We start from the raw sequence: 19,194 nt of genomic DNA, 5'->3' as shown, positions 1-19,194 counted from the left end.
AGAGAAGCAAGAAACGTTATTCGACTAGAGAGAGCAAAGGTGCCAAAGCAAGCTCGCTCTCTCGCTCGGTGCAACTCTATGAAAGGCAATTGCATAGTGAAGATCCGTTGCTCGGCTGCCGCAGCGGCAGAGAAGCAAGAAACGTTTTTCGACTAGAGAGAGCAAAGGTGCCAAAGCAAGCTCGCTCTCTCGCTCGTTTACTCTCCCAACTCTGCAGCTCTCTGAAATGTACTACATAAGTAAATGCAGTGGAGATCCGTTGCTCGGCTGCCGCAGCGGCAGAGAAGCAAGAAACGTTTTTGAGTCCGCGTCTGTTATCTGTGCATATATGTATGTATGTATGTATGTACCTGCGTGCCGATCCCTTATGTAAAGTTTATTCACTGAAAATTATTGCCCTCGTGCTTTCCTCTATCATCTCTAGTTAACTGTGAATTCCGCATAGAAATGTTTTGAATGGACAGGCAAGAAATCCATTTTGTGTGGCACCAAATCAAAATGTACCAGCCAGCAACAGACGCACACTCTCCACAGCGCACTCTACTCCATATAACTACCGATAGAAATGCATATGTACTCCACATATTCAGTGGGGGCAACACACACACCATCCATAAACTGTAAACATCTAGTTGAAAGTTGCATGTTGCTGTTGCACATTGAAATCCAAAGCTGACACCAGCAGACATTTAGTACGCATCGCATATTGAAATTGTAATTTGATTTCTGCCTTTTGCCACCAACTGTCCAACTGTCTATCCGGTTATCTCTCTCTCTCTCTCTCTCTACCTCCCCCTCTGCCATTCTCTTTCTGGCTGTGCCCTGTGGTGCAGCACTCGCATTTCGATCGCCCTTCGGTTGCATGCCAGAAAGGTTCTTGCCCCTGTGTCCTGCCCCAACAATTGCGTAGTTTTGCAAATGGATAAACGCATTTACAGCTTAAGGGCACAAATTGGGTCATTGTGGGCGTGGCTAACCGAAATAAAGGAAGGATTTGCCCTCCTGGCTGTGATTTGAGGGCATCCGTCACGCTTCGATTTTTGCAATTATTTAAATAATTGCTTGAGAATATTTATACGTAATTCAATTTGCGAAATACGTGAAAAAATGTGAGACAAAATTGCCAGAAAAAATCACGAATCAAAGGAAGCGAAAAACTGACGAAAAATGAGTTGGGAATTCGAAGATTTCTCACCCAAAAATCTGATTACTCTGCACTGAAAATTCTAACTGAATTAATTTCAAGGCTCAGGGGGAACAGCAACTTGGGAATTCTAATATTTACTTAGGAGTTTTTGGAGATAATTGAAACTTCGCTTGGGAATTAGAGTGCAGCGGGGGAAACTTCGTTTCGTTGAAGGAAGATGAAAAGAGAATTTGCTTTCAATAAAAGATTGTTAAATAAAATGTTGAAATTAGGAAATTCCTTTATTTTAATGTTATTATAAATATTTAATTTAATGCCCTGACGAGTTCTGCAACTTAAATTAATTTCCCTCCCTACACAATCCGCTGCAATCCCTCGCAAAAGATTTTCTGCAACAAAGTGACACCTGAGGCTGCTGGCTCTGGGCAAAGTCCCCCCCTCGTGGAGCCTCCCACCGCATGCATTTTGTGTGCAGACAAAGCCTCTTGGGAGGGCACTTAAATCATTATTTAATTTGAATTTAAAATGCAGTCAAGAATTTTCCACCGGCGGGCGAGGCGAGGCTCTTGTTTTTCCTCTGCCGCGCTGAAACAAAGGCGCGGACAAATAAATAAAAATAAAATAAAATGGCGAAACTCATTACAAGGCAAGTGCTGGACGCAGCAGAGGATGAGGATGATGATGATGCTGATGCTGATGTGGCAACAAGTCGTAGGCATCACTTTCAAACAATGCCACATGCGTCGGGGCCGCTGCATATACACCACTCAGCCGCACAGCGCGGCGGGAGGGAGGGGCAACAAAAAGTGGCCAACAATGGGAGGGTCCTGGGGCAGAGGCCTCCGCAACGATTGTTGAGCTCTCCCACTTGGCTGCCTGCATTGTTGGCTCGCTCGGCACAGCCGTGGGGCTGCCATCTGGGGCATTGATGCCAGGTGACAGCAAAGGTAAAAACTAACGGCATGGACGGACGGTGGGTGTGGCCTGGTGGGTGTGCTCTGTGTGCGCATATATTTATGTACTTGTGTGTACAATTTCCAGCCTGCATGTGGCCATGTTTTGCAGCTAATTGCCGGCTATTTACATATTAAATTGCGAAAAGCAAAAAGCTACTTTAAAGCGCATTTACTTGAAATTACAACAAAGAGCTAAGCCAATAAATAATGAAGAATGTTTTGTGCTTAAGCGGAGTTTAATGAAGTTAAACAGCAAACGACTTCAAGGGGTTTTCCGCTCATATTTAATATGAAATTTAAGCAGCGCCTCGAGCCTCAGGCTTTGATTGATTGCACTGAGTAAGCCACAAACTGAGTTCGTGAATACGAAATGCGGTTTTCGTCATACTTTGAGTTGCTTTCAGTCAGTGGGTCCTGGAAATGTGTCAATCCTTTGTCGTTGCCCTGCCGCCGCACTGCATGTGACATTTCCGTAGAAAATATTTTTACCTTTCTCGGATTTTCAAGCTGTTCTGGAATTCAGCTTTTTGCGTCTTTCCTTTTTTTATTGACAACTTTGGAAATTGTTTTGCAGCCCACGCCCACACAGCCATTGTGGTAATACTTTTGAGTGGTTCTGGGCCCAACACACAGAAATTCGATGGAGTATGAAAATGTTTTTTTGACATCAACTTCGTGATTTTCATGCAAAAATGTGGCAAAAACAAAGGCACAAAAGAAGGAAGGAAGGAAAAGGTGGAAGGTGCTCTATCCCTGTCTCTCTGTGGCTTATCGATTCGCAAATTACATGCAGAGCAAAGTTGGAGCCAAAGGAAACGCAAAATTAGCCCAGGCCACGTCCCCGCCAGAGCTGTCAAGTGTTGCATACTTTTTCGGGCAATTTGAGAGCGTCGCCGCTGCTCCAACTCGGCACTGGGTGGCGGCAGAGTGGGGTTGAAAATGGAGCACATTTGCATGAAACTTCAGTTGGAGAACGGCAAACATTAGCCAAAAGTCAGATAGCTAACGAAAGTGAGGTTGGACTTGGAGGGGGTTGCAGCTGCAGACACAAATTTTCGTATGAACCCTTTGGCTGGCAACCCTGTAAAGAGCGCGGGAGGGGAAGAGCGGGTTGGTTGGGTGGCAAGTCAAATATGCTGGCAAAGTTATTGATGGCACACGCACCAAAACAAATTTGCTTAAATCTGTTTAATGTTTTACCATTTTTTTCGGCGCCCTTAACTGGCTCTGCACCCTTGGCAGATTTTCGCTGTTTTCCCGCTTTCGTTTTGTTTTCTTTTCGTTGTATTTTTCAATATTTATAAATATGCTTTTTCTTTGAACAATTTCCTGCAATATGCCTTGTTTTTTTTCGGGTTTGGTATGCGTTTGATTAGCCTTATAGATCATGTTGATGAGGGTACTTTTGAGTCGTGGCTGCCAGGGCCATGATAAGTGGGGTAATTGTAGAGAAATGTGAGGAATTTGAGCAGAAAATTGGATAGATGCAAGTTAGGGTGGAGAATGTGTGGAATATTTTGAGGATATCATTAAAATTTATATGCGAAATAATATTTCTTTATTCTTTATTCTCCATTTCAAATTTTCATTTTTCTCCACTCTTTGCTGCTGCTCCTCTTTCTCTTTTCAACTGTCCAAAGACCCATTGATACCTCCTGCCCGTCTCCATGGAACTCTTTTCATCTCTGGCTTCATCCGCATTAATATTTAAACATTTTTAAGCTTTGCATGTTAAATTTCTGTTTAATTAAGCGAAATACTCTTTGGACTTAGCAACCAGCGAAAAATGTTAGCAAAAAAGAGTGTCTCGACTAGAGGATACCTCACTTTTGAGTTTCATTATTTGTGGATGGATACATTTTTAAATTTCTTTTAACATAAACCTGTTATTCCTTTCCCGTTTCCTTTCCTTACAAAGTTTTCAATTTGCCGGTCCCAACAAACCCTTGCAAAAACCCTGCAGCAGCAGCAGCAGCTACAGAAAAACGAGCTACGAAAATGCCCGACACAGCCCGGCACACATTTTCAGCATAATCAACAAAAGCACTAATTGCATAGAAGACACCGCTCTGACATTGATGTCTGCTGCCAAAGCGGGGAGCAGAGCGCAGCACATACTCGTGGGAGGAGAGCGCTAAAGCTCTGTATATGGATATCTCTGTCTGTCTGTCTGGCTGCCTGCCTGGCTGCCTGCGATTTCATTTCATTTGCGTTTCGTGTGCAACGGTATTAACGTTACAGTTTGCCCGAACCCCCACGCAGGTAGAACTCTGATGACGCGCTAAGCTGTCTGCATGCGTAGACACCCATGCCAGTGCACCCGTTTGGCTTTTGGGTCTCGCTATCTCGCTTCTACAGCCAAGCGAATGTCTAGCTTCTGCACTGCTACAGTCGTTTCCCCTCCCACGTCTACAGTCGCTTCCTTTCTAGCTTGCACGGGCGCCGCCTCTCTCACTTCTCACAGTCGCTGCCTTCACAGCCTCTTCTCTTTCCCCCTCGCTCCGCCCTCGCACAACTTCATTAACGCAAAGCAAACACACGCATGTCATGCAGTTTTCGAACTGACGCTGGGAGCCAAGTGTTTGATGTTGTTGCCTCTGCTCTTCCCGGCTGCAGGCAGTTTAAAGTTACATTTTAGATGCCGCCCAATCAGGAGGGGCAGGGGATACAGTGGCGTGGCTGGGTCTGTGGGGCAGACATTCCCAAATGTTAGCCGTATTTGCTGAGGTAAATGTGTTTGTGCTGGCTTACAGCCAGACAGAAAGAGAGAGAGAGAGAGAGAGAGAGCGAGTCAAGCCTTGGGTTTAACAAAGTCGCAAAAATTAAATTGTGCATGCGACTGGCTGCGGCGGCAATGGATAAATAAAATGGAAAGTAATTATTTGGGGAAAGGGGAATATTTCGTTATTACAACTAAGCATAAAAAACCAGTAAAGATTAAGCGAATCATTTAATATATTTGATTGTCTGTTTATTGTATTTTGCCAGCGGAAGCTGCTCTAACGACAGCCGCGCTGCAGCGCTCCGAACTGCAGCAGCAGCGAAAAGCTCAGCTCAAACGCGAGAACGATCACAGTCAACGCAGAGCGCAAGCTTTAGCGAGAGAGAGATCATGGAGAGATACGGTAATTGCCAACAGGAGCAGCAACAAGCAATTCCGTATGCTCGATGGCATTTACTTTAATGTAAGAAATGATTTGCTTATGCATAAAATAGCTGCAAAAACAATTTTTGCATATAAATTTAATTTGTATACAGTTTAAAATTACATAATATCCCGATGAAATTTTCAGTGCAAATTTTCCTACTTGAGTGTACTTTGAGAGCGTAAAATTACTTCACTGTAATTGAGTAATTTTTTGTCATCATCCTTTAAATGCATGCAAATTAACATTATTTAAATAATTAATTGTAATTTGATGTGCTTTTCCAGCTGAGACGCTACTCCCATGCCTTCTACTGCCTGCCTCTGCTTCCCAGCCTCTCCTTACTGCCTCTCTTGCACGTCTCTCCTTGCCCTCATTGTTTAGGCGCGGCACAGAGTCCATTAACAAAGCATAACGATGTGTCATATGAGACACACACAAAGAGAGAGAAACGGAAAGACGAGGACCAGCAGCACTGCCAGGCTTTCATTCAGCTTTTGTTGTTATTCATATTTATGGGTCTACTGCCACTACGTGAGTGTGGCTCTGTGTGTGTGTCTCTGTATGTGTCTCTCGGTGTGTGCGATTGCCTCCTTAACAGGCCTAACGAACTGCCAAATTACGCTGAAATAGCATTAAAAATTTAAATTTTTTCGAGACCCATCAAAAGCGAAAACGCCAGCAAGTCCTAAATAACATTAAGAGAGGAAAATGCTTTCTTTTTTTCGCCTCAGCGTGGGTATCGTTTTGAGTGGGAGTGTGGCTGTGTGAATGTCAGAGTGTTTGTGGTTTTGCCTTAAATAAATCATTTGGGTTGGTGTGGCTGTGGGAGGTCCATTTGAGGGGAATTAATAGCAAATGAAAAAAATCGTGATAAAAGAAGACACTTTTCACTGCTTTAAAATGTATCGTACAAAAGCTTTTCGAAATTAAAATATCAAAGAAGTTTGTCCTGTTAAATCTTTGAGTGATCTACAGTCCAGAAACTTTAATATCAGCCCTCGTAAATAATACAATTTGCAGTTGGCTTACATAGTTCATGGAAGTAATATTAAACGGTTCGAACTTCCAAGACAAAATTCTAAACGGTGCTGCCCGAAGCGCGGCAGAACACACGACTGTTATCGACGAGTGTTATCGAAAGTGCAACTCTGCGGCTTTGCCAACAGCAGCCCCAGTCCCGCTTATATGCCTGTTCAGTTATCCATTAATTGTCGACTGGCTTGGTATCGATGGATAAGATGTGTTTCTCCTGGCACACGTCGATCCCAAGTCAGTCGCGGGTTCGAATCCCGCTTCGGGCATGGATGTTTGTATTTGTCTTTGTAGTTTGTAGAGTAGATATATGTAAGACTCTGGCACAGAAAATGTTAAAATTTTTGCAGAAAATTACTAATATTTACATAAATCAAAACTCATTTTATTTTTCGGTTATTATTTTTACTGAATATTGAGCTTAACCTAAGCTCCAAAATGTTTTTCCTGCTTTTTCTTACACCTCTTCCATCACCCAATTCCCAGCTGAAATTCCTTCAAGTAACCCATTGAATTTCCGTATTTACTTTATTTACTTTTTGTGGCTGTTTGTTGCTTGTGCCACTTGGCAATTGAATGCTGGATGTGAGTGCCACCAAAGGACCTGCAAATGTTGCCAAGAATGTCAGATAAAAAGTACAACAAACTCCGGCAGCGAGAGAGAGAGATGTGAAAGTTTTTAATCTGCCGCATGCAAAACTTTAATCGAAAAGCGTCGACAACAAAAACTAAGTCAAACTTTTCAAATTGAAATATCCAACAGGGAGAGCAGTGCAGTGCAGTGCAGTGCAGAATGGAACGGAATGGAATGATGGAGAGCAAACTCGATTCGATTCGTATGTGTTGTGTCGCCGTCACATGCCAATTGCGTGTTTGAAGTGCATGCAAAAATTTAAGCCGAAAACTTTGATCTCTCTCTCTCGCTGCAGCAGTGACAAAGACAAATGGGAAAGTTTTAGCCATGCAGCAGCTGGTCTTGATGGCAAAGTGGCAAAAGTAGTTTTGTTCTTGCCTAAAAATATTCAAGGGGCATGCAAACAATGCACTTCCCATCCCCATCCCCAGCCGCCCTTTTGGGACAGGCTCAACATTGTTTAGTCAATTTAGAGCAAACATTGGGGATGTGTGTTGTAATGGAATGAATGCAAATGTAGCGAAAATTCGATGGGCTTTTGGCACTTTTTTATCTCAAATATAAGTCATTCCAGCGGCCAGCTAATCCCGCTCCGAAGTGTAAACTCCAGCTTCTATTTTATTTCCCATTTTAAACAACTTACAAAATGAATTACGACAAATACCCATATTAAATTTGCCCCACAAAAAAGTGTACACAAAAGTTCCAAAAATGATTTATTTGAGAGCTTAGAAATGTGAGCGTAATTTAATCAACTCGAATATGAAACTAAAAACTAGAAACTACAATAGGATCGGGGTCCTGGGTGCTGGTTGTGGAGCCAGGCAGCAGCAACAGGCATTTCGTGATAAAAGTCAAATAATTTTCAGCTATTTTTAATTAACCAAATATGTGTTTGTGTGTGTACAGCACGCACACAATTACAGTTGCATGAAATAATATGTTTAGGATGCTGTCACACGTCGAGTTTTTTGACGAATAATTTTCACCAATTTTTCGAATATTTTGTATATCTTTCATTGGATTGTTCAAAGTTTTCCATGATCAAATATCATCATATAACGACGGTGAAATTCCATCGGCAACATGCGCATCGTTTTCCAGCAGGCAGCTTTAGGCAGCCTCGTAAAAAGAGTAAGCGAGACAGCAGAGCAAAGGAAGTCGGTGCCACAGAGAGAGAGAGAGCGAGGGGAAGACCGAAAGGGGAAATGTAAATATGACAGGCGAAATTAATTTGCCCAATGCAAATATGCAAAATGTGGAAAATGTTCGCCGCTGCTGCCTTTTTCCTCCCTCTGCCGCTGCGCTTACGTTTTGCACAGTGCCCTACCAGTGTGTGTTTTCCCTATTCTATGTCGCTCCCTCTCTTTTTTACATACATATGTACATATGTATGTCTGTATATTGTATATGCGGTGTCATATATTTTTGGCAGCAGCCCGGAGAGTCCTACCCGAAAAACCATGAAAAGCAAATAGCTGAAAAATATTCGCTGACGCTTACGAGTCGAGAGCAAAAATTTCAAGCTGAGTGCAAAATGCATGAACCAACACACACACACACACACACACTCATAAAAACACACAATTATAATGCAAGTCATGCGTTATCAAAACCCAAACCCAAAACCCAAAGCGCAACCAAAGTTGTTACCCAAAACTCTGCTGCTCAAATATCATGAGGCGCTGTTTGGGTAGAATTTCCAAGAAATTTCACCTGCGCTGGGCAACCCTGGGCTAAACCACACACACACACACACACCAACATCCTGGCTGCATCCTTGCTAATATCTCTGGCTAGCTTAGTTCATGTCAAGTTGTTGCTGGCTATGTGACTCTGCCAACTAGTTGTCGAAAACAAGGGTGGAGACTGCAACTGAGGTGCAGGCAGAGTAGCGGTACCCAGCGGGCGACATTTGCCAACAAGAAGCTCATTTTCAAACGGCTGCAACAGCTGCACAACCCAGTGAACATATTTGTGGGTGATTTTCAACAGGTGAAATGTTTTAAGTTAGATATGAGATATTAAAGTGGTGATTGGAGACATTCTCTCACAATGTTTTCTTACTCTATAATTATATTCATTCAAAATATGCATGTAACCCAAAGGCGTCGGTATCGAAGCTTAACGGATAACATATGATCAAGCGCTTGCAGAAAAATTGTCTGATGTGCATAGAAAAAGATCTCAGGCAGCGCAGTCGGCACACGCACAGCGCAAAAGCTGCGTGTCGCTTCTGCCTATGAACAGACAATAGCCTCAGCGGCAGAGGAAGAGCTTCATATGTGGCCCATTCACAATTACTCGGCGCGCCGCAGCGGCAGAGAAGCAAGGAACGTTTTTGTGACCAGAGAGCAAAGCTGCCAAAGAAAGCGCGCTCTCTCTCTCTCTGCAACTCCCGGAGGTAAATGCAAAGTGAAGATCCGTTGATCGGCCGCAGCGGCAGAGAAGCAAGCAACGTTTTTGGACCGCGTGTCGGGCCTTTAATCTACATTTCCTTATTCTCTTCTCTCCGTTTCCTCTCTACACATTTGCTCACTGGGCTACCACTTGCATATGCACGGAGTGCATGTAGTTCTGCTCCGCCTTCCTGCTCATTATGCATAAATTGTGGCTGCGGAGACTGCACTGAATTATGGCAAAGTTAATGGCATTATAATACCAAAATGCTGACAACTGCGAATGCCAAGTGGAGCACTCCAGCAACGCATATTGAACATATTCCAAACATTTCTTAAAGCTCTGAAAAAATACGGAACTTTGTTGCTGGTCCGATGCATGACTTGTTGTGCGAAAGAGCGGACAGGGAGAGCGGGTGACCGCTCGTTTGCTGTCTCCCTCCAGAGCTTGCTTCTTCGGTGTGTCTGGCTGGGGGAGGGGGGACATGCATGGGTCACTGATGTCAGCACACATACACATCAGTGTCAGAACCCTGAGCTTTTTCTGCTGCACATAATCTGTTTTTGCAGTGCCCTGGAATTGGAGAGGAGTAAAGGAGTATTATTTCTGGGTAAGTAAAAGAATTTAATGTAATTTTTGATGTAATATTTTAATGCAAGTAGATGATTTATGTAGTTGTTTTATACTTTGTGTAACTACATGATATATTTATTTACAGGGTATTACGTTTCCTTAACTCCACTCCTCGGCTCCTTCTTGTTTCGCTTTTTTATCGCGATTCTGACGCTCGCAACAACAAGGGCTTCTCATAACGCTCAGCCATGCTCTGCTTGCTGTGTGCTTGCTTCCTGTACACGCCGCATGCCGCCACCGCAAACTTGCGGCCAAGGAGCACCAGCACCAGCCCGAGCCCTGCTCCAACATCCGGCTTCCGATTCGCCTTTCACCATCGCCAGTGGCTTCGCCTTCGCCCTCGCCAGCGCCTCGCTGGTTGGTTACTGTTAACTTGTTTTGATTTTTTAATGGCTCCCCGCCTGACAACAAGCCAACATTTATGTTTTGCTCTCATAACTGCCCCAGAGCTTAAAGCGCAGGCAACAGGCAGGCAGCCAGCCAGCTTTAATGAAGGATTTTCTCCCAAGTTGCCTCGCGTGAAAAATTCGTCACGTGAATGAATGCTTTGCGTGACTTTTGTCAAATAATGGCTAACAACAATGGCTAACAATTCATCTATGTTGGAGCCCTGAAAGATACTACTCAGCATTTGACGGGAGCCTAGGAGCCGCCAGTCGAGCTCCACGCTCGAGCTTTTGTCATGCAAATTGCTGAACAAGCAGGGCGAGGACCAGAACCAAGAGTCGTGGACGTCGTGACGTTGATTGCTCATGAAGTCAAATTAAAAGCAAACAAGGCAGAGGCAGAACAAGGTGAAGTGGGGAATGCTCTTTAAAATTACACCCAAAAGGGAATCCTCTAAGGAGTGAAACTAAAGCTACAAATTACACACAAAACTCCAAGAAGAAATTCCCAAAATATTCCCACAGCTAATGTAACCCCTTCTCTAGAGTATTTCCACGCGAAACTGCAGCTGAAGCAAAGTGAACTGCTTACCTTCCAGACCATTTCCCCTTTCTACCATTTACCTCCATTAACCATTTCCATGTTGTTCGCATGCAACACTCGGAGTAAAAAACAAAAGAGCTGCCAACGCGTGGCAAAAACCAAGGAAAAAGCCAGCCAGAAGGGAAGTAAGTGAAGGAGAAGTACAGTTGACGTTAAAGGGGAAGCACACACAAAAGTCAAGTCGGAAAACTTTTGTTCTTGCTGCTGCTGTAAAAAGGAGAATGATGAGGAGGCGTGGTCCTTGTGCAGAGTCGTCGATTTTAATTACGTATGCAATTTATTTATTACCTTTTGCCCGGAAATATTGTGCGATTGTGTTGCCTTGTTGCCTTTTCTGTACGGATGTGGCACAAGGAACAAGGAACAAGGAGCAGGCATGCAGTCCGTGCAAGACTCAGGCAGGAGCAAAGATTTAACATGCGGTTATGAAGTTATTTTTCATTTTCACAATTGAGTCCTGTCAGAATGTGCAGCGGCGGGCACTCCTTTGGAGTGGCAAGAGAACCTTCTTCAGAGTAAATTTTCTGATTGAAAATTTCAACTTGCTGGAAGTTACTTTAAGTAAATGAAGTCTCGAGACTGCCTGAAAATGATAAGCCTAATTCCCCGCTCGATTACCGGCGGGTGTGCAAAGTGAGAATTATGAGCGAGTAGCCCCCACGGCAGTCCCATCAATTTCTATTCAAAATTCCCTATGCTGACACACAGACATGCCTCTCCTGTCCCTAATAAATCCTTGACCATAGCGTGTGTCCGCTGAATTAGCTTTTTCATTACGAAAAACAAGCAAAATTTGTTCACAATGTTGTCGTGTGCTCGTGGTACTCTCGGTCGCCGTATCCCTCATTCACATTCAAAAATTGGTTGCATTACTTGATTAGGGAGCGCGCACAATGCTGTTATTAAAATTCAATCTAAAAATGTTCAGCGTTTCAGCGTTCAGCGTTGGAGCAGCTGATTGCATGTCTAATCGAATTTAACAGCCTTTTTGCAGCGCGGATGTGTGATAAATGTGTGAGGGGCACAGGACCCATGGCAAGGACCCAACAAGGAAATTAACGAATTTCGTATTAAGTGCAAATTCCGGCAGCCAATTCCGTGTCAGGCGATTGTGATTTGATGGAGTTCACCTGCAGCCAAAGGCGGGGACTTTCCTCCCTTCCGTTTGTAATGTGATTTGCATGTTGATCACGGGAATTCGTTTAGACATCAGCAGTGTTGGTAAACTGCCCTGGCATAAGATAAACAAAGGCTCTGATTGCTTCAAGAAACCAGGAAAGTGGATCATGCTCGGATGAACGCAGCGAAAAATACCATCAAAAATTGCGCCAAAGTGTGGTGAGTTTGCACACTCAGTAGAGTGTTGGAATAGATGGTCACACTACAAGTTTAATTTGTGATAATTATATGTAAGCTTCAGAGTACTTTGGATCCTTCTCCATCATAATTCGCGCTTTGTTTTAATAATATTATTAATATTAATATTATTCATATTTAATATTAATAATCCCAAAATACTTTTTGTTTCATTTCGAATATCGATCAACAAGTATCGATAGCTATCACGAGCCTTAAAATATCGCGTAAACAGCTGTTTGCCAGCCCTCAAATGCAATTCTGACTTTTTCCCACGCTTTTAGCAATTTTTTTCGAGTAACTTTGTGAAAGTTGTCAAATTCAATCAGAAAACTCAGATTTAGTGTGCGGCTGTGTGATTTGTCAATCAAATTCCAACAGAGCTCGAGCTAGCAACAACATTTTCAGTAAATTTTGGAACGCAAACTCGAAAACAGCTGAAGCAAAACCCAGGCGAAGTTTTCGACAAACGCAAAGAAAAAAAAAATCAAAACAGCGGCAACAACTGGTAAGAAGAATGTGCCCGAACATAAGGGCACATAATTGAGTGTGTGGCAATAATAAACCATGGATTTGTACAGCTCAGGGAAGCGCTTTGAACAAATAAAGCTGAAACCATGTCGGACCGCAAGGCAGTGATCAAAAATGCAGACATGAGCGAGGAAATGCAGCAGGATGCCGTGGACGTGTCCACCGCGGCCTTGGAGAAGTTCAACATCGAGAAGGACATTGCCGCCTACATCAAGAAGGAGTTCGACAAGAAGTACAATCCCACCTGGCACGTCATCGTTGGCCGCAACTTCGGCTCGTATGTGACCCACGAGACGCGTCACTTCATTTACTTCTATTTGGGCCAGGTGGCCGTGCTGCTCTTCAAGAGCGGTTAAATGCAAGTTTACAAATTAGCAAATAAGCAACACACATTCACACAACCATAGACATAAAAGCAATAGAAATTCTAGGCCCCCAACAATAGTACCCCAACAATTCTGCACAAAGAAAAAGACAAATTTAAATTGCACAAAACACACACAGAAATGATTAACATTTGAAATTAAATGCTGGCGATGATAGATTATTTGAGTTGCTTCTTAACTAATTGAAGATTACAATTATGAGAAAAGAGACTGTAAAGCATGTAAAATAGAGGCATCAATGGACAGGCCAGTAGGACTCTTTGATGCCAACAAAAAATACTTTGAAAAATCTGCAAATTTTCAGGGAATTTCTTTAAAGGCTTCCCCCACGACTTCAAGTGCTCAATGAACCCTGAACCAGCTCTGTTTGAACTCCACTGATAATGCCTTTTGGGTTTAATTCCAGCATTCATTGAGGGCCCGCACACTGCTCGAGTAGATCCGTTTGAGTCCATCACAGGGCAAACAATGGGAAGAGGACAGAGGCAGCATCAGCCTCCGCCTCACCTGGTTATGGGCAAATAAAAAATTGCTTAATTAACTTAATTAAAATATTGTCGCTGTGCAGCGTGTCGACCCGGCTGCTGCTGCTGCTTCCGTGTGTGTTGTGTCCCTGGCATTTATGTATTTTTATTATCATAGCGATTGGCTACGGCAATTTCGGACAGGACTGGACGCGCTGGTCGGTCGGTCGGTAATTATGCCAGATCACGTGCGAGTTCAGTCCGCAGTGCGGAGCCTGGTCTGAGTCCTCAGCCGCAATAATAATCATAAAAATAATATTAATAAAGTTCTCAAAGAGCGCGCGCGGGTACATATTTGCGAAATACTTTTACACTCAGCATATGGAAATATTTTCCATTGCGAATTGTTGAGAGTTGGCTCTGAGCCGCTTTCACAGTTCGACGACTTTTGGCCTTGTCGGACAGCTGACGCCCCTGCATCCGTGCAGAGGGTCAGTCAGACTGATTCTCATGCATATTTCATGGCTCGCTTAAGCGCGCCAAAGGATACAACGATATGGAGCCCAAAAAGGAGGAAAGTAATTCCTCAATTCGGTTGCTAAAGCCGTGCCGTTAAAATTTAAGTGCCACGCAATCAGTTTTACGCTGCACAAAATCTTTATTAATATTTTTTTACGTTTGTCAATTTATGGATAATATTTCAACGGGCATTCGCATTCATTCATATATATTTTTTATGCTCTTTGACATTAAAAAAGAGCAGGCGAAATCCCCTGCAAAAGGTTGGCAAATGTTTGGATTTACGTCAAATGTTTGGTCCCCACAATTAAAGTGTTTTATGGGGGTTCTGGCTCTGTTCTGTTTGCTGGTTGTTTATCCTTCAAGCGTTGCTTCGTGTCTGCTCTCAGGCGCTGTCTCTGTTTTTCTTTGGCTGAATGCGAAGAGGGAGCGGAAATTGCGTTCGAGTTGAGTCTGCGCAGTGGCTGGCTAGCCCGCGGCTGAGAGTTTTCTTTCTGGCGAGTGAGTAGATGGCGCTCGCGAGTAAGGGAACAGAAACTTCTCGTTGGTTTTGGATTGAGTTTTGGAATTTAGACTTTGGCTGTGTTTTTTAAGAGTTTTTTGAATGAAATGCAATGAAAATCTACTGGAATCTTGGAAATCAATGCACGAACCAACAGTTTTGGTTCCTTGTTCTTGGTTTTATTTATCGGCAAGTCTGCAACAGCTGTAAAAATAGTTTAGAAATATTTTCTAGTATTTCTACTAAATGTTTTTACTTAAATTATATTTACCACATGCAAAATTCATATTTTAATTTCACAAATACGTTTCTTACTTTATTTTATTTGGACATTTGGCATATGAGTTCCACCTCCATGTGGTTTAATCTAACTTCCACACCCTTGCAGCAATATTCATCCATTTATTTACATGCAACACAACAACCTTCACCCCTCAAGCTTCTAGTTCGGCAACAAATGAGCAAAACTCTTGACCTTTTTTTTTGCCCTGCGCTACTCCGCGCAAAAAATGAACAAAAACTTTTATAAATTACTGTCAGTAGCAGTGACCTCAATATGAAAATTACAAAACATAACTTGAACAAATATACTCACACACAGAGAGTGAGCGAGCGAGAGAGACAATTGCAATAGATACGAGTGTAATTGCATTTTGCTTTGCTTACACAAAAACCCCACTAAAAAACAGCAAACGCAACCGGACCAAAAACCGGACCAACCGCAGCAAAAACCATACGCAATGCACATGGATATGGAACCTTTTTTTACTGTACTGTACTGTGACCCCAGCTGCTATAATTATTGCCATTTTTTGCCGCTCTTATGTTTTGTATTTTCATATGTGAGAGAGAAAACGGGTCAGCCCAAAGTCAACATTAGTTTTTGCACAGGGCAGGGTTTGCCGACTCTCGACAATGACAAAAAATAACAGAAAGAGGGGGACGAATCTTAATGAAACACAAAACTAGACGGGGCGGAGGATGGGATTCCACAGAGAGTCCCAACACACAGAGCAAACAACAATAAAAACCGCATGGCATAAAAAGTCCCAGCAGATTCTCATTAAACAAAACAAAAATGTCAACAAATTTGTACCGAAAATTAAAATCATAAAAAAATGTGACTTTTGGCTGCTGTGCAACGAAGAGATTTTACTCTAAAAAGGGAAAGCTTTGGGTGAAAATATTTAACATTTCATTTAAAGAGTACAAAATAGAAAATATTTTAATAATATAATTTAAGATGCTAAAACTTCATTTAAATGCCACTCAGTATGCAGATTTTTCTACCAACAAATCCTGCTTTTCGTCATACCCTGTCCTGTCCCATATGGAACATTATGTAGGCGTGGTCAGCGAAAATATCATACAGCCATTGCTCCGGATAATCGCAGACATAAACAAAAAAGTAATCGCAGCCAGAAAGACAGCAATGAGAGAGAGGGAGAACAGAGAAGAGCTTTTCTCTGAGCCCTGGCGGAAGTTACTTTCTTCTTTTGGTTCCCGTTTTTTTTTTGTGTTTGGTGGGTGCTCTGGCTGCTGGCTGTGTGATGAATGAGGATGTGAGTCGGATGTGCCCACATACTCGTACTCCTACAGGGACAGCCAGCCAGCCGGCCCACTTGGGAGTCGATTTTTCATTTGGCTTACGTATCATCAACCAGAACTTGTCTCTCGCTTCCCCACTCTCTTAGCTCTCTCTCTCTTACTGTTCCTTTTGCTGCTCGTATCTCTGCCTGACCAATTCCATTGTCGTCAACGTCGTTCTTCTTGTTCTCCTTCTGCAGCTGCCGCTGCCGCTTCTAAGCTCTTGTCTTGGCTTGGACTCGGATTTGCGTGACCATCTCCTCTCTACAGTGCCTCTCCAACGGACTGTCACACTTCCTCCTACCAGTGCCACTCCATCGGACTGTCACACTCTCCACCCTCCCCCCCTCCCTCTTAGCTTTTGTTTCCATTTGTCGCTTTAAAGCTTTGCGCCTCAATTGCTGTTTTTTTCTTATTGTTGCTGGTTGGCTGTATAGTTTTTGGATTTTTTCCGTTTCCTCATTGTCTACTCATCACATCTTATTTCTTTTGGCTTTTTTGGTACACGGTATTCGTGGAGGATATTGTGTTGAGTTTAACGGAGGCATTTATAAAAGGCAGAAAGACTTTTCGAGCTGATTGCTTAAGTATGCTCTCGATCAACTGCAAATGAACGACGTGCCTAATGTTGCCAGTGCACTGTGCAAATGATCTTCGAAGCGAATGAGAGTGAGTGAGAGTAGGACAGCGATAGAATAGCTCAGCGCTGCTGCTAGCGGAAGCTCGAACGATATGTGGGAGCGCGAGAGCACAACTTCGACGCAGCTTTTCGAGAGACGAAAACGGCCGCCGCCGTGCGTAAGCTTAAGCAGGTAGCAAAAATTATGCACAGTGGGCAGTGCACTTAATGCTGATTTGTAATTTTCGAAATTTGTACCTTTGCAGAATATTATTTAGATATATTTCCAATATATTACCAACAAATTGCTGTAACTACTGAGTATTTTATGGTCTTCAGATCATTCCCATTTGTTTTTCCTTCTACTGTTCCATTATTGTTTGCCTTTGATAAATTGTGCGCTTTTCCTTCTGACACATGTCAGCGTTTGTCTGCCCAAATGGAGGCATGGAGGGGAGAGGGAACTACTCCACTTTGGGCTGAAACATTTGTCTAGGCCCAATGTACTGAAAAGACCCCAAAGGTTATCGCACTTTTTGGTTGTTTGTTTTTAATTTGGTGCTGCACTTGTTACCCCCCACCACATTAAAGTCTGTCTACACCTTTAACCCCAATCATATGTTTGCCTCTCTGTCGACCTTTAACCTCAAGCATATCGTTGCCTCTGCGCCGACCTTTAACCTCAGTCAGATCTTAGCCTTAACTTTTGTTTCGGTTTTATCTATTTTTTGTGGCAAATGTTTTTCTTGGTGACATTTTCAGGCCTGTCTGTCAGAGCGCCTCAACTCAAGGCCCTGTGGCTGCGACGTCTGATGCCAGGGACAGAGAGAGCCTCAACCTATGTACGCCTGCCAGAGCACCACATGTTCTGTATGTTCTGTCAGAGTATGTCCGGCTACCGTGTCCTGTATGTCCCGTGCCCATGTTTCGTGTCCGTGTCCGTGTCAGACGTCACTTTATGCGCCTGACAGCGGCAACAATTTTATTTACTTAATTTGGCTTTAGTTTGTCATTTATTTACTTGTTTGCCACAACAACAACAGTTGGCCAAAGTGTCCGGTGTCGTAGCTACACACTGATCCAATCTCTCCCTACCGCACCACCCGCTCCCAACCGTATCTGGTCTCTCGTCTCTCTTGTTCTCGTAGAGAGATCTCTGGATTCACTGCGTCGTGTGCGTTGCTAATGCTCTGCCTGTTGTTGTCACTTGTGACGCTGACGTTTGATGTTGTTGCAGCTGTTGTTGTTATTGTTGATGGAGCTTGCTTCTGACTTTGCTTTGTTTTTGGTGCTTTTATTTGGGATAAAGAGTATGTGGAATTTTATGATCTCTTTGTGCGTACACAAATCTGTTACACAGCTTAGGTTACAAGATATTTTTATGCACACTTATTGCTTGGGTAAGTAGCCAAATATTAGTCAGCGGTGCAGCTGTAGAGTAAATCCTAATCATTGTTTGCCATTTGCGCTGCCCACTGTAAGCGCACAGTCTCTCCCCCACGGCATCAGCCCATGCAGCCGTTTTTTCGAATCTTCATCCCACACCTTTCTTTCTGTCCGTTGCCATCGCTACGCTCTCTCGATCTGTCGCTCTCTTAATCTGCCGCTGCATCGATCTATCGCTCTCTCGCTTGCATAAGCGCACGGGCAATTCCGCATGCCCGCCCTTGCCTTCATTCCTGACCTAGCACTCTCTTCGCATTGCACATCAATTCGAACTTTCGTCTCTCTTGCTGCTTGGACTTTCGTCTCTCTTGCGGCTACCTTCTCTCCTAAGCTTTCTGCATTTAAGAGCATTTGCCAATTCGTTTTGCCACTCCACATTTGGTTTTATTTGTAACACGGTGACACATTTTGCTGCCCGCACTTTATTGCATATCGTTGTCGCTGCTCCTCTTTCTGTCCCTCTCCCTGTACCTGTCGCTATATTCTGTTGTCTGTCTGCCGTGGAGAGGAGCGTGCCATTGAATTTTTTATGAGAATTTAGAGCAAAAGTTGTTCGTTTCTTTGTTTGTTGTCGGAGCCCGTTTTTGTGCTGCTGCTGTTGCACTTTGGAACTTTAATTAAATATTTATTTCAATCATTTTCGGCAAATGGAAGGACAGGCTACAAAATCCATTCAATGTCAGAGTGAGATCTCACACACACACACACAAGCACGGAGTGGGGGTTGACCGGGGGCCAGGGCACTAACATTTGTCATTACACATTAATAGCGCACCATTAATCTTTTTCGTAGCGAGCCGAGTGTGAGAGAGCGGGTCAGAATGAATGCCAGTTCCGGGGGTC

The 19,194-nt window shown here is 43.4% G+C and overlaps 1 protein-coding gene across 1 annotated transcript; it reads left to right on the top strand.

Moving 5' to 3' along the window:
* Window positions 1–12,878: 12,878 nt before the first annotated feature.
* Window positions 12,879–13,186, top strand: LOC117901148 (dynein light chain 1, cytoplasmic). The gene has a single exon (XM_034811791.1). The coding sequence runs from the start codon at window positions 12,915–12,917 to the stop codon at window positions 13,182–13,184; it is 270 nt and encodes an 89-aa protein (XP_034667682.1). The 5' UTR covers window positions 12,879–12,914; the 3' UTR covers window positions 13,185–13,186.
* Window positions 13,187–19,194: the final 6,008 nt, after the last annotated feature.

The sequence above is a fragment of the Drosophila subobscura genome, chromosome U (assembly GCF_008121235.1).
Source record: "Drosophila subobscura isolate 14011-0131.10 chromosome U, UCBerk_Dsub_1.0, whole genome shotgun sequence".
Classification (NCBI taxonomy): domain Eukaryota; kingdom Metazoa; phylum Arthropoda; class Insecta; order Diptera; family Drosophilidae; genus Drosophila; species Drosophila subobscura.
The sequence above is the reverse complement of the archived record's forward strand: the minus strand, read 5'-3'. Positions and strand labels throughout refer to the sequence as shown.

Coding starts and splice junctions, on each gene's coding strand:
- LOC117901148 (XM_034811791.1), top strand. CDS start 12,915: ATGTCGGACCGCAAGGCAGTGATCAAAAATGCAGACATGAGCGAGGAA.